Below are 14157 nucleotides of genomic sequence, written 5' to 3'. Positions count from 1 at the left end.
CATTTTAATTTAAATTACTACAGAAAGGGTTACATTTATTTTATTATAATTAACACAGTTAATTTCATTACTCGAATTCCATAAAACAATGCCTTATAAAAAAGATATCTATAGAATAAAAATGTTTCAACATATTTTCTTCTTGAGGAACATTGATTGCCAATTTCTTCACTCGTAGTTGTCTTACAATTAAAGCTATCCATTAGTTAATGTAAGTTAACTGAAGAATCTCGGACTGAAGATTTCTTTTCAGGGGCCGTTCACTTAATGCTTCTACCCTGATAGGTAAACTGGCGTCCAACTAACAACCGCAACCAGTGCAGCCAGATCGCGGACGAAAAGTTCCCCTTCCCAAGCACCGTTGAAGCTGTGAGTGATGCTAAAATGGTGCGAAAGAAGGGGAACTTTTCGTCCGCGTTCTGGCTGCACTGACCGCAACTAGACGCCAAGTTGGCCGCAAAAGTTGGTACTTCTAAAGTTAATAGACACTTTCTGAGAAAGCTGCCCTGACAGCCAAGTTGGCGAGAAACTGACGAGAAACTTGCAGCCGCAACTGGACACCAAGTTGACCGCCAACAGTTGGTACCTCCAATAGTTGATAGATATTTTCTGAGAAAGTTGGTGGCAAAAGTTGGAAATCCAAAAAGTTGATGGACACTTTCTGAGAAAGTTGGTGGCAAAAGTTGCTTGCAAAAGTTGGCAATCATAAGTTGACGGTAAGTTTCCTTTAAATTTCCTCAGAAACTTGCATTCCAGTTGCGGCTCCATACTGGCGCCAACATTTTGAGAAAGTTGGCGGTGACTTGTAGCCAAAAGTTGCAAAAGCTGAAGTTGTCGATAACTTGTGGTCAAGTTGGTCGGAAACTGATGAATGACCAACTTTTTCACGATCAACTCGTGTTATCAGGGTGGTGGCAAAAGTTGCTCTCGAATTGAGGCTCTTCCTTGGCGTCAACTTTATTAGAAAGTTGGCGGTAACTTGTAGCCAAAAGTTGCAGAAGCTAGAGCTGTCGATAACTTGTCGTCAAGTTGGTCGTAAACTAATGAATACTAACATTTGACGAGCGATTCGTGCTATCAAGATAAATGGAAACGAATTTTGTCATTCTATCGACAAAATCAGTACTAACTTCAAGGCATGAAATCGATATTTTATAGATTTTATAGTAATTTCGTTTCAATATAGCAGTGAGATCAGCAATGACTTGAGGTACTAGTGGCGCTGCCTTTTAACTAAAGAATTTGAAAGCTAACAGCGGCAAACTTTTGAATAGAGAAAAACATTAAAAAATAATAGAAAAAATTTTTAATTAAAAATCAATAATTCAATTCGAATCAATTAAAGATGATTCGAAAGTTCAATATAAATATCAATCTAATTCAAATAATTTTGAATCACTCAAGAAACTAAAACTTGCAAATGAATTCATAAGTTCAAATCATTTTAAATAATTTTAAATCATAAAACAATATTTCCTTATTATTTAATTCAATATGATTTAAAACGATTCGTTCCAAAATTTATACTTGAAAGCGAAATAATTCAGACAATTTGAAATAATAATGATGATTTAAAATAATTAAGAGTTACGTAATCTCAAATCTTTCCAATTTAGATTTCTTGATCAGGGAAGCTTATTAACCCTTTCCCGAAAGTGTGTGTCGAAATAAATCGGTGTGAGCTCTACGAGGGTAGCGCCAATCAACGTTTGTTATTAAGGCTGTGTGGGTAACGGTTTAATCGTAGCAGTATATGCATGCGCCCCCTTCTGCTATTTTTTTTGCGCCTTCTCTTCTCAACAGGCTAGCGCTCTCTCGCTTTAAAACGAAGACGTCCGATTCAAATTGCGAGTAGGTACTAAAGGTCAACCAAGAAAGAGGTAAAAAAAGAAAAACGTTCAGAATGAAAAAATACACAAAAAAGATGTCATAGTGTTTTTTTATAGCTCAAATATTTCGCAAGAAAAAATTTTGATAGAAAGTTTGCTTGTCGCAATTAAATTTACTTGTCGTATGCAGACAATCGTATAACACACGCAAATGTCGTGGAAACAGTTGAATGGGCGAATAGCTATTTGACGAACAAAAGAGCGTGCGCCAAGATAGCACTTATATCGCATGAATGATAAACAATAATATAATCATATTGCAATAAAAATAATAATTTTTTACAAGGATAAAAGTATTTCCAACATAAATAGACCTGCGCACATTTTGCACCCCATTCATAGAATTTTAAGTGACAATGGCCTTAAATGATAGGTCACCGTGAGGTCAGTTTAGGTCACATCGTTTTTTTGTTAGGTCACTTACGGTTTTTTTATAAAAAAATTTTTTAAATTTTATTCCTAAAAAATTTGAACTTTAGCACCCCATTCACAGAAATATGAGCGTTTTTTATCATAATTTAAATCTATATCGATAGGTCAGTATTGGTCAATCATAATAATTCAAAAATTATTAACATTTAAAGCTTTATTCATAATTATAAATAAATTGTACCTCGCGCAGGCGGACTACATGCTTATTCACAGCAAATGACACGTGGGACGAACTTTAAATTCTTCTTCTCGCTCTACTCCTAATTAATTTGCATAGTTTTTATACTATATAAAAATAAATCCATAAAAATCTTTTTTTTTTGGCATAATATTAATAAAACCATTTTATATTGTCGTAAAACATATTTAAAATTCAATTCAACATTAATTCGATTTCATCGTTTCCGATCAATCTGTACCAGCGTTTCCTAGAAGAAGAATTATACATGAGCATTCATGAAAATGCTTATGAAGGATTATATATGAGATCAAATTATATCTAATCATATGTGATCCACAGATAGGTTCGAAAAATAGTACATTACACACCAAGGAAGAAAAACAGGACATTCCAACCCGTGCACGTGATTGCCTACCCGACCAGAAGCAATTATACACTCGTGGGTTGTAACGCCTTTTTCCTTTCCTTGGTGCGTAATATATTAATTTTCAGTTCAATGTTTAAAATTTTTGCCAAATACTGACTTTTAAACTTTTAACTACATTATAAAAGCTTGAATTACAAGTAGGTATTAATTTGCTGCCGCAGTTTAAAAACAAGTTGATCCAGAAAGTTGCCATAAAATTGCTTGCATACAAATTTCTTTCACGCATCATTTTCTTTTAATTTGTCTTCAAAAAGTGGATAGTTTAGATTTCACAAGTTAGGGGCCTAAGCATTAATGAAAACAAATAGAATGCCATAGCTATTGTATAATCAAAAGTTAAAATATTTCATAATTGACAACTGCTTGTTGCCAAATTAAACGAATATGTTACTGAGCAAACATTTGCTCAGCAAATTTGGCTACCCTAATAATACAGTTTGCTTAGCAAAAGTTCCCTTGCATTTTTCGTCAAATGTCCGTCAGCTTCGGGCTTTTCCGTTTTTGATGACAATTTGTATACAACTTGCTATACAATTTTACATAAATTCACTTCACAAATTAGAATGAAAAGTCACTTCAAAAGTTGTATATAAATTGTCGTCAAAAACGGAAAAGCCCAAAGTTGACGGACATTAGACGAAAAATTAAAGGAAACTGATATTAGGGTTTTTTTTTATAGTGTAAAAATTTACCTCTATTTCGAGGAAAAATTGGAGGCAAATTTTTCTTTCCAACTTTTGCTGTCAAATGGTCGACAAATTTTGGCTGGAAATTCAGGTAATTTAAATTAGAGTATGTGGACATGTTACCTAAAAGCTGCGGGGGAAATAGCGCTTTAGGAACATAAGTTACTTTAAAATTGACATAAAGTTGCAGAAAAGTTTGTGTCGACTAATTGGGCGCCAATTTTTTGTAGTTACCTTGACATCAAGTTCGTGCTAGAGATTTCGGTGACGTACGGTACACATAAAAAATTTCAATGTCAACTTTTGAGCGCTCATTGACTTCATATTTCACATAAATTTGATGTAATTTTAAAACTGCTATTTGACGTCTGTGAGACATAAAAATTTGAGACGCAACAAATGACATCAACAAATGACGTCAATAAGACCTCAACTAAAGAGATGTTTTTTACTTTTTAATTTTTGAATTTACGTTGTTGAATAGTTGCTAAATATCGAGAGCTGACTTTTGTTTAATATGTATCGAATGGTAAAATCGAATCTAAACAATTTAGGTCAATTTGAGCTACTACTGCAGTCAAATTTTGCTGCTCAATTTTCGATTTCTCGAGTACGTCAAATAGTGGCTTTAATCTGACGTTAAATTTACGTTCAATTTGACTGTTGGTTGAGCTCAACTGGCTATCAGGAAACTTCCAATCAAGGTGGCTATGTTATGTCCTCAACAGCCTCAGGTACCTCCACCTGTTAATTAATTAGTAAACTCAAGATATATAAGAAACGCGCATTTAAATTCCATTTGAAATAATATATTAATATCCTACAACACTTATTGCGTCTTGACAATATGAAGTAAATAAATTAAATCACAAATCGTCGTGGCACATACTCATTAAATTATATATTTTTATTATAAGAAAGTTAAATAAATAGATGGATAAACTTTATTTTATATTTAGAGAAACATAAATACAGTTTGAGTGGTCTTGGAACGTTTTCTGTCACCTGATACTTAAAACCTAAACAAAACACACGCATAAAAATCATGAATAGGCCCTTGTTCTAAAGTTAACAGTAAATATGGTTATAAACAAATGCATACTCTATTAATAAATAAGAAAAGGAAATATATAATAAATAAATGTTATTTATAAATGAAATCCATGTTACAAGAACTTAACTATTATTGTTAATATATATATTTTTATATTAAATAAAGAGTGATTCATATAATAAATGAATTAATAGAAATATTGAAATATAGCATTAGAATAATTATAATGATGTTTCACGATAAATGATAATATCAATTGTAACGAATAACTAAATATAGAATAATTATATAACACACCTCTGATAGTCTAGAATATTTAACCGAATGATTGTATCCAAGTACGGGAAAATAGAATATAAATAATATAAGTAATAAGAAGATATAGAATGGATAAAGTAAAGAACGTAAATGTATAAGCTTATATCTCAAATTCGTATTAGTAGAAAGTATAAATGTATAAGTATAATATTTAGTAAAGAACATAGATATATAAGTATTTATACATATAAGCATGAGTGTGAACATGAGAGTAGTGGGGAGAAGTTGGAGAGTGTAGGTCCGAGATCTCTCTGCCGTCTGATGTAACTTTACTTCTCTCCGAGAACTCTTTACGAATACAACTGTTATTACTGATCAAGTTTTATCCATACTTTATAATAAAATTCAGTCTGCAGATAAAAGTTATTTTATCAATTACATCTATCCTTAATCATAGTTTAATTATTTCATTAAATAACAATCATAATCATCGTCATCGTAGTAAACAATAAATTTATCCACTGTTTTCAAATTCAAAATTTGGTCCCGCGTGACAACGAACTGCCCACTGTCCAGGAGGTGGCGTCAGCTCCGATCCTAGTAACCTCCCAGGACATAACAGCTACTAGGCTAGGGTACTATTATTTTATGTTGGTTGACAGCGCGGACAGTGCTGATATTGTCCTCAATAGCTTCAGATGCTTTCATCTGTTAATTAATTAGTGAACTTGGAATAAATGAATAGGCGCGCACTCAATTTCCATTTAAAATTTATGTACTGAGATCTTACAACCTTTATTATAGCATCTTATCAATAATAATATATCAATAGCAATTAGTTGATAATTCGAATAATCAATCGTTGTAGCACATACTTTTAAAATTATATACTTAGATTATAAGAAATTCGAAACAAATCATTAAATCGTATGCAGAGAAATCTAAACACAGTTTGAGTTGTCTTCTTAGAACGTTTCCTGCCATTCGATACCGAAAACCTTAACAAAATATACGCATAAAAATCATGAATAGGATCTTGTCCTAGTAGACAGTAAATATGATTATGAACAAATGCGTATTCTATAGACAAACAAGGAAAGGAAGTATACAGTAAATAAAGATTACTTATAACTAAAAACCATATCACAATACCGTAACTATTATTGTTAACACACACACACACATCTATATTTATATATATATATATATATAAATATAAATATACCGATTTGATATATGCAAATGTTTGCTCAGTAACATATTCGTTTAATTTGGCAACAAGCAGTTGTCAATTATGAAATATTTTAACTTTTGATTATACAATAGCTATGGCATTCTATTTGTTTTCATTAATGCTTAGGCCCCTAACTTGTGAAATCTAAACTATCCACTTTTTGAAGACAAATTAAAAGAAAATGATGCGTGAAAGAAATTTGTATGCAAGCAATTTTATGGCAACTTTCTGGATCAACTTGTTTTTAAACTGCGGCAGCAAATTAATACCTACTTGTAATTCAAGCTTTCATAATGTAGTTAAAAGTTTAAAAGTCAGTATTTGGCAAAAATTTTAAACATTGAACTGAAAATTAATATATTACGCACCAAGGAAAGGAAAAAGGCGTTACAACCCACGAGTGTATAATTGCTTCTGGTCGGGTAGGCAATCACGTGCACGGGTTGGAATGTCCTGTTTTTCTTCCTTGGTGTGTAATGTACTATTTTTCGAACCTATCTGTGGATCACATATGATTAGATATAATTTGATCTCATATATAATCCTTCATAAGCATTTTCATGAATGCTCATGTATAATTCTTCTTCTAGGAAACGCTGGTACAGATTGATCGGAAACGATGAAATCGAATTAATGTTGAATTGAATTTTAAATATGTTTTACGACAATATAAAATGGTTTTATTAATATTATGCCAAAAAAAAAAGATTTTTATGGATTTATTTTTATATAGTATAAAAACTATGCAAATTAATTAGGAGTAGAGCGAGAAGAAGAATTTAAAGTTCGTCCCACGTGTCATTTGCTGTGAATAAGCATGTAGTCCGCCTGCGCGAGGTACAATTTATTTATAATTATGAATAAAGCTTTAAATGTTAATAATTTTTGAATTATTATGATTGACCAATACTGACCTATCGATATAGATTTAAATTATGATAAAAAACGCTCATATTTCTGTGAATGGGGTGCTAAAGTTCAAATTTTTTAGGAATAAAATTTAAAAAATTTTTTTATAAAAAAACCGTAAGTGACCTAACAAAAAAACGATGTGACCTAAACTGACCTCACGGTGACCTATCATTTAAGGCCATTGTCACCTTAAAATTCTATGAATGGGGTGCAAAATTTGCGCAGGTCATAAATAGTTGAAAAATTAAAAGAAAAAAAATAACGAATATATGTATGTTATTTATATCATGACAATAATTATTAAATATTAATTTAAATTAAATATATATTGAGACAATGAGAATTGTCTTCGTCGTCCTCATTCTTGCAGTTCCCGTTTTTCTCCGTCTCGTTGCCGTCTGAATTTGTACGTCATAGTGCCGTGGTCACATGACAAGTTTTCATGTCGACGCATGTCTGTAAGGTTGAAGTGTGGACAGTCCCGAGGCAAGACCTAGACCCTTAATTATCGGTCAATCCCTTTGATCCTGGATCAATTAGCGTATAGACGTCTTTTTATAAATTGTTCAGTATCAATTTAGTCAATTTACTAGCAAAATTAATTACTAATCAGGCCATTGTTTTGCCGTTATATTTTACTGTTTAGTTGTTAATTATTATCAACAAAGTTAAGCTAAGCAAATATTACTGTACGTTACCGGCGGTATACTCGCATTATAAATAATATTAAAATCAAATAATAAGTTCAGAGTGCTGGAACTACGTTGTCCACGTAGATAATTATTGAACCGCCAGCGTTTATATCAGGACAATTATTGTATTGTATTTTGCGGGGACGTTTATTGTAAGTACTTGAATCTTATTATAGTTGGCAATAAACCTGTACTTTTCTAATTGATTCCTTTTACTCTATTCATCACTGATCATCCTATTTATATCCTATTTTACTGGTAAGATTCTTAAATAGTTTAATAAAAATATTACTAAGTCATAAATGATAATCCAATCAACAATAAGACAATAATTTATAAATAATAAGCCGTGAGGTAAGTTGATAAGTTTTTAACATACGTTGCCGAGTTTGAATAAGTGCGGGTCTTTGATTTGCAAGAACTCCAGCCCACTGCTTTGTCCAAGTAAATAAAAATTTGGTAGAGGCCAGCCTAAGCCAGGGTTCAACCCGCGAATTCTGGTGGCTGCTGGTAACAATCGCGAAGACAAAAAGTGATTTGTCTCAGTATAAAATAAATTAATAAATATATTTTGATTAAATAATTATTTAATATATGTTCTAATCAGGGATATATTTATTCCTATATTTATCTTTCTATTTACTTTTGAATAAAATAAATTTTAGAGTGCTGCCCTTGATACGATGGAAGTTTTAAAAATTTCGATATTAGAAATAGAATATCGGCCATAAATTCTTGCATGGTAACATAGAATGGGTAAAAAAATGTCTAAAAATAAAATATGTATGACTATTTTTATACAAATGTAAAAATATAAAAATGAAAAATTGTAAAAAAAAAAAATACAATACATAATAATACTTTTATATTAATTAAATGTAAATTATAAATATGTATTGTAAAATACATTCATCGCCATGTATTCATACCGCCGTACCTGGTTACAAACGTACCAACGAACTTTTCTATGTAGCAAACTCTGTTTATGAATTTCTCTAATTAATATATTTCTATGCACTTATAATTACACAAAATACGTTTATGTTGTAATAGTTTTCCCTGATAAATTATATCCAAGTAAAATAATTCTAACTTGTCCAAATAGTTACAAAAATATTTCATTTATAAAATATTTCCAAATGCGACATCTCTATGTAAAATAAGTATATGTAAATTTACTATAGGATAATAAAAATGTATGTTTGATTATTTATATCAAAAAAATTTTCTATAGCTGTACATTTCAATGCAAAATTTTTCAAATATTTCAAAATTTTTCCACCATAAAATAATTCTCAAACATCCATCTCAATGAAAAAAAATAATTAACACAATAAAATAAAAAATGCATGTACAGTCATCAGAGCGAGTAAGTATTGGCGTGAAAATAGACTAGGTTTTAAATAGTGGCGCTAAAAGATGACGGTGACTTAGTCGTTGGGTGGAGGACTTGATTATTAAATATTTTTAAATTTACGAATTTTGCAAAGTATTTTTACATAATTTATATGGAAAATAAATTTTGAATGAATGAAATGTCATATCGTGTTAATAAATTTAAATAATATACCATGGAGAGTGCTTGATAATTGCGAAAAACCTGGATTATCATCATAATAAATATCGCGTGCAAAATGCCAAAAGTGCGTATAATTTATTTTGTTTTTTTACAATCGCTTTCTAAACATTTTCTAAGCTTAAAAAAAGAAAAAAAATCGGTCTGTCGGTTGACCCTGCGGGCCAGCCCCGAAACTTCCCGCTGTTTTCGACCTGAAAGAGCTCGAAAACATTAGTGTAGATATATTTTTGAGCTCGAAAATGCTATCACATGCAATTGTTTTTTTACGATCTTTTCAAGCTCTAACAAGTTACCTGTTATGCTGAAGTTTGAAAATTTAAGAATCGAAAATCATCAATGAAGCGGTTTTTAAAATTTAGTTCCTGATTATGTTCAGTAAAATAAGTGTATTGAGGCAGAAATCAATGTCAGGGATCAAAATCAAGATTTAAATAAGTTTTGACTCATGTAAGAAACAATAAAATATGAAATATCCGATAAAAATATTAAAAACTACGTTTTATCGATTTTTTTGTTAATAATATGATTTAAACTGAAAACCAAGTTCGATGACATTATATGATCAAAAGAAACCATAAAAAAGATGAGTTGGTATGATATCAGGCACATTTTAGTACGTTATATTATGATTTATCCGGAAAAAATAACATGAAATGTTATTTTTTTAACTTTTCAACGCCGATATCTTTTGAACTAATCAATCGATTTTGATAGTTGACATGGCAATCGGCGCGTTTTATTGAATTCCAGAGCTGATTAAAATTTGAAATCGATCGCGTCAGTCGTTTCGAAAATATTTAGAAAAAACCGTTTTTCACCATTTCTTTCTCCCGCGATAACTCTCGAACAAATTATCCGATTTTGATGTTTGAGGTGGCAATCGACGCGTTTTATTGAGTACTAAAGCTGATTAGATTTTGAAGTCGATCGTATAAGTCGTTTTTGAGAAATCAATAAAAAACTAAAAAAAAAATTTTTTTTTTTTTTCGTAATTCGCAAATATTTTCGAGTCTATTCGATCAAATAATCTGAAATTTTCAGAAAAGTTGATGGCCAACAAGCTCTTTCGATTGCCACCTCAACCATCCAAATCGATTCATTAGTTCAAAAGTTACAAAGAGTTTACATGCATACACACACACACACACACACACACACACACACACACACACACACACACACACACACACACACACACACACACACACACACACACACTCGGACATCATTCTGAAAATAGTCAGAATAGCTTCCTAGGACCTCAAAACGTCGACATCTGATGAAAACTCGATTTCGAAAATCGGGGTGAAAACAATAACTTCCCGAAATTTTTGAAAATCGTCGATTTTCTTAGCGGGAAGTTAAAAATCCCAAAGCCAAAAGAGCGCATGTCTTAATTTATACGTTTTTTTGGCGTTAGTAATTTCAAAAATTTTTTTGATCGGTCTTGACGTTTTCAATGATTTTGAATTGAATGGAAAAAAAAAATTTTTTACACGCCCTTTTGCCACAAAACCCTATCTAACTGTTGTGGATTCCCTTTTGGCATTTCGCACGTGATATGAGTATATATGATTATGTATGAGATCATATATGATTGTATATAATGTAATTATATTGAGGCAAATCGCTTTTTCTCTTTGCAATTTTAACCAGCAGTCACCAGAATTCGCGGGTTGAAGCCTGGCTTAGGCTGGCCTTTAACAAATTTTTATTTTACCGGACAGAGCAATGGGCTGAGGTTCTTGCAAAGCAAAGACCTGCACTTATGCAAACTCGGCAACGTATGTTAAAATTCACTAACTTACCTCACGGTTTATTACTTATAAATAAATTTCTTATGATTGAAAGACTTATCAGTTCTTACACTGTAAAAAATCCGGAGTGAATTCGGAGTGAAAAGTTCATTTTTTAACACTTACAGTTTTTATAGCTTTAAAACTAAATCTCATAGATAATTTTTACTAAATATATTTTTAGGTTCGCTTATTAAGCAAAAAAATTTTTACTTTTTAAATACTCCCGGCAGTCAGCGGTTATTAAGTAATTAATTTTTCTTAACCCTTTAATGTTTGGTCTTGAATCCCCACTCTCAATTTGTGTCATATGTCTTTTTCTTTAAGTGAGAGAGCTATAATCTTTTTCCTAGAGAGGGGGCTCGAAAAATAGTTGAAAGGGACAAATGGACACACTACTAAATTAAACCGTCTCTCACACAACCGCATAACGGACTATGATTAGCTCTCTCCCCTAACAGCTCACACCGAGATTCTTTGCGCTTCCAGAACATTTAAGGGTTAATTCATCTATTTTATAATATTCTTTATGAGTTGAAAACATTTTTTTATTTAAGGTAAAAGACTTCGTACTCGATTAGGGAACTAGTACCCGATCACTCCATGTATTTGTATATCTATATTTAATAAAATCCAATAAATATAGATATACGAATACATGAGTGATCGGGTACTAGGTCTCTCACTTTATGACGTTACTTTTCTGTACGTTTGAACAAATATCCAAAATAAACGAAATAATGTCAGAAATGATTTAGTAATGCATATAGGTATTGGATTAATAGGTAGTATTATAAGTTTTCAATTATTTTTGATAATCAGTTAAAAAATAATTTCAACAGTGGATTTATGAAACTTTCAAGTCTGACTATCTCACCTCAATTTCTTCACGTTAATGTTGAAATGATGTGCAGTAGTCTATATTTAAGATTCCTTTTATTGATTATTTAAATAACAACATACAACAGAAAATGGAAGTATAAGGTGTGTCATATAAATGATGAATTGTCTGCCACACCTTTTTTATAATTGAAATACTAATCTTTTTCATTTTTTCATCAGTTACATTTTGACTGACGCAAAAGATAGACATTGATATTAGTCAAAAAAAAAAGTAGCATTTATTATGGAACTACCTATAACTGAAGTTTCTCCGCCACTAGTTTCAATTATATCATGTTATCCAAAACAAAGATTATTAGATAATTCAACGGAAAATAAAATTGAATGGTTAGAACAAGAAATTTATTCCGGTCTCAAAGTTTGGCAATTAGTTGGTACCATTTTAATAATATTGATGACAATAATCATTGTTTTTTGTTGTTGTGTCAAATTTCGTGTCCCAAGAACCAAACAAAATATTGAAGCCGATTATGTTCGCAAAAGAATTACAAAAAATTTTGGAAACGAATTAACAAAAATTAGTAATACTGATATTGACCGAATAGATCTAAAGAAAGGTAAGATAAAATATTCTTTTTTCTTCATGGATTAAATAAAAAAAAACTCAAAAATTTTTTAATAGCATTAGCAAAAGTTCAAGCTGATATCGATAGCGAAATCAACCAGACTCATAAGGAACAAGCGGAAGATAATTGCAACAGTAAAAAAAAGCTAGGAAATTTTTATACTAGATTCCTTACATTTTCTGGATTTTACTGATTTCATATTGCTGCGGAATGGGAATATTAACATAATACTTATGCAGCCTATCCCAAGTTATTTTCATGGTTAATCGACCATCGTTATTTCGTGAAAAGTTTGCATATACATACTAGTTATCTACTGTACAATGATTATAGTTCGACCGTGAATGTATGGTCCTTTATCGGAAAAATAAATTCACCATGAATTGACGGTTGACATCTCGATGACTTCAATTTTCTTAACTTCATTTATAGCCGAATAAATACAATCAACATCCCGTTTCAAGTTTATGATTTGGTAAAGCGTTTAACAGATCAGACTGTAAATCGAGTAGGAATCGGGATCGAGCCCAATAGTCACCGTTTTTTTCAAATATCTTTTCATGACAATTATTGTATACATATCTGCATAAAGTTATACAAAATTCTGTACAACTATATAAAATTAGATCAAAACCGAAACTCATATGTATTTTTAAATAACCATTTATATAAAATCTTATATAATTATATGTGTATAAATTTTTTCCCGGAATACGAATGATAAAATTATCGTATATTTGTATAAATTACACTCAGAGAAAAGTCGATAGTCACTTTAACTAATAAGACTTCAAACATTAAAAATCAGTTGTCGGAACTAATGCGTTAGTATGGCTAACTATTCAGTAGTTGCTTAAACTAAAAAAATTTGATTAAAGTAACTAACGTTTTTCAGCCTCCGAAAAATGTTGTTTTAACTAAAAATATTTAGTTGACAGTATATGAATTTTAAAATTAACGATAACTTAATTTTTTTAAGTGTATGTAAATAGAAGTTGTTATTATTATTATTATTAAAGTTAATATAAAATAGTTGTTATAAATATAAATCTAGTTAATGAAACTTAAATATTGTAGTTACTGTAATTGAGTGAAATGTAGGCAGGAAATCGATTTTTAATTTTTTCTTCAAACTTAATGTTTGAGTAAACAAATGTTTTTAAATTTCCAAGAAATTTTTATCAAAATCTTATTATGCAATTTTTTTTTTTAATTATTATTTTTCAAAGAATTTTTTATTCCAAATTTTTTTTTTTTATTTTTTAAGGAAATTTCAGTTGTTAAAAAAATTTTGAAAATAAAAATGAATATATATATATATATATATATATATATATATATATATATATATATATATATATATATATATATATATATATATATATATATATATATATATATATATATATATATATATATATATATATATATATATATATATATATATATATATATATATATATATATATATATATATATATATATATGAATTCTTTTAGGTAAATTGGAATACTTAAACTGCACTATCGTACAAAAATTTTCGATTGA

The 14157-nt window shown here is 30.1% G+C and overlaps 1 protein-coding gene across 1 annotated transcript; it reads left to right on the top strand.

Annotated features, from left to right (window-relative positions):
* Nucleotides 1-7559: 7559 nt before the first annotated feature.
* On the top strand, nt 7560-13240 carry LOC103572712 (transmembrane inner ear expressed protein). Its single transcript, XM_008551445.2, has 4 exons — nt 7560-7917; nt 11983-12124; nt 12203-12600; nt 12666-13240. Exons 3-4 carry the CDS (start codon nt 12267-12269, stop codon nt 12800-12802), a joined length of 471 nt encoding a protein of 156 aa, XP_008549667.1. The 5' UTR covers nt 7560-7917; nt 11983-12124; nt 12203-12266; the 3' UTR covers nt 12803-13240.
* Nucleotides 13241-14157: the final 917 nt, after the last annotated feature.

The sequence above is a fragment of the Microplitis demolitor genome, chromosome 1, assembly GCF_026212275.2.
Source record: "Microplitis demolitor isolate Queensland-Clemson2020A chromosome 1, iyMicDemo2.1a, whole genome shotgun sequence".
Classification (NCBI taxonomy): domain Eukaryota; kingdom Metazoa; phylum Arthropoda; class Insecta; order Hymenoptera; family Braconidae; genus Microplitis; species Microplitis demolitor.
The sequence above is the reverse complement of the archived record's forward strand: the minus strand, read 5'-3'. Positions and strand labels throughout refer to the sequence as shown.

What these genes read in the sequence shown, in the direction of transcription:
- LOC103572712 (XM_008551445.2), top strand. Translation starts at nt 12,267, where the DNA reads ATGGAACTACCTATAACTGAAGTTTCTCCGCCACTAGTTTCAATTATA. An exon ending in CCGAATAGATCTAAAGAAAG is followed by an intron (nt 12,601 to 12,665) that starts GTAAGATAAAAT and finishes ATTTTTTAATAG; the next exon opens with CATTAGCAAAAGTTCAAGCT.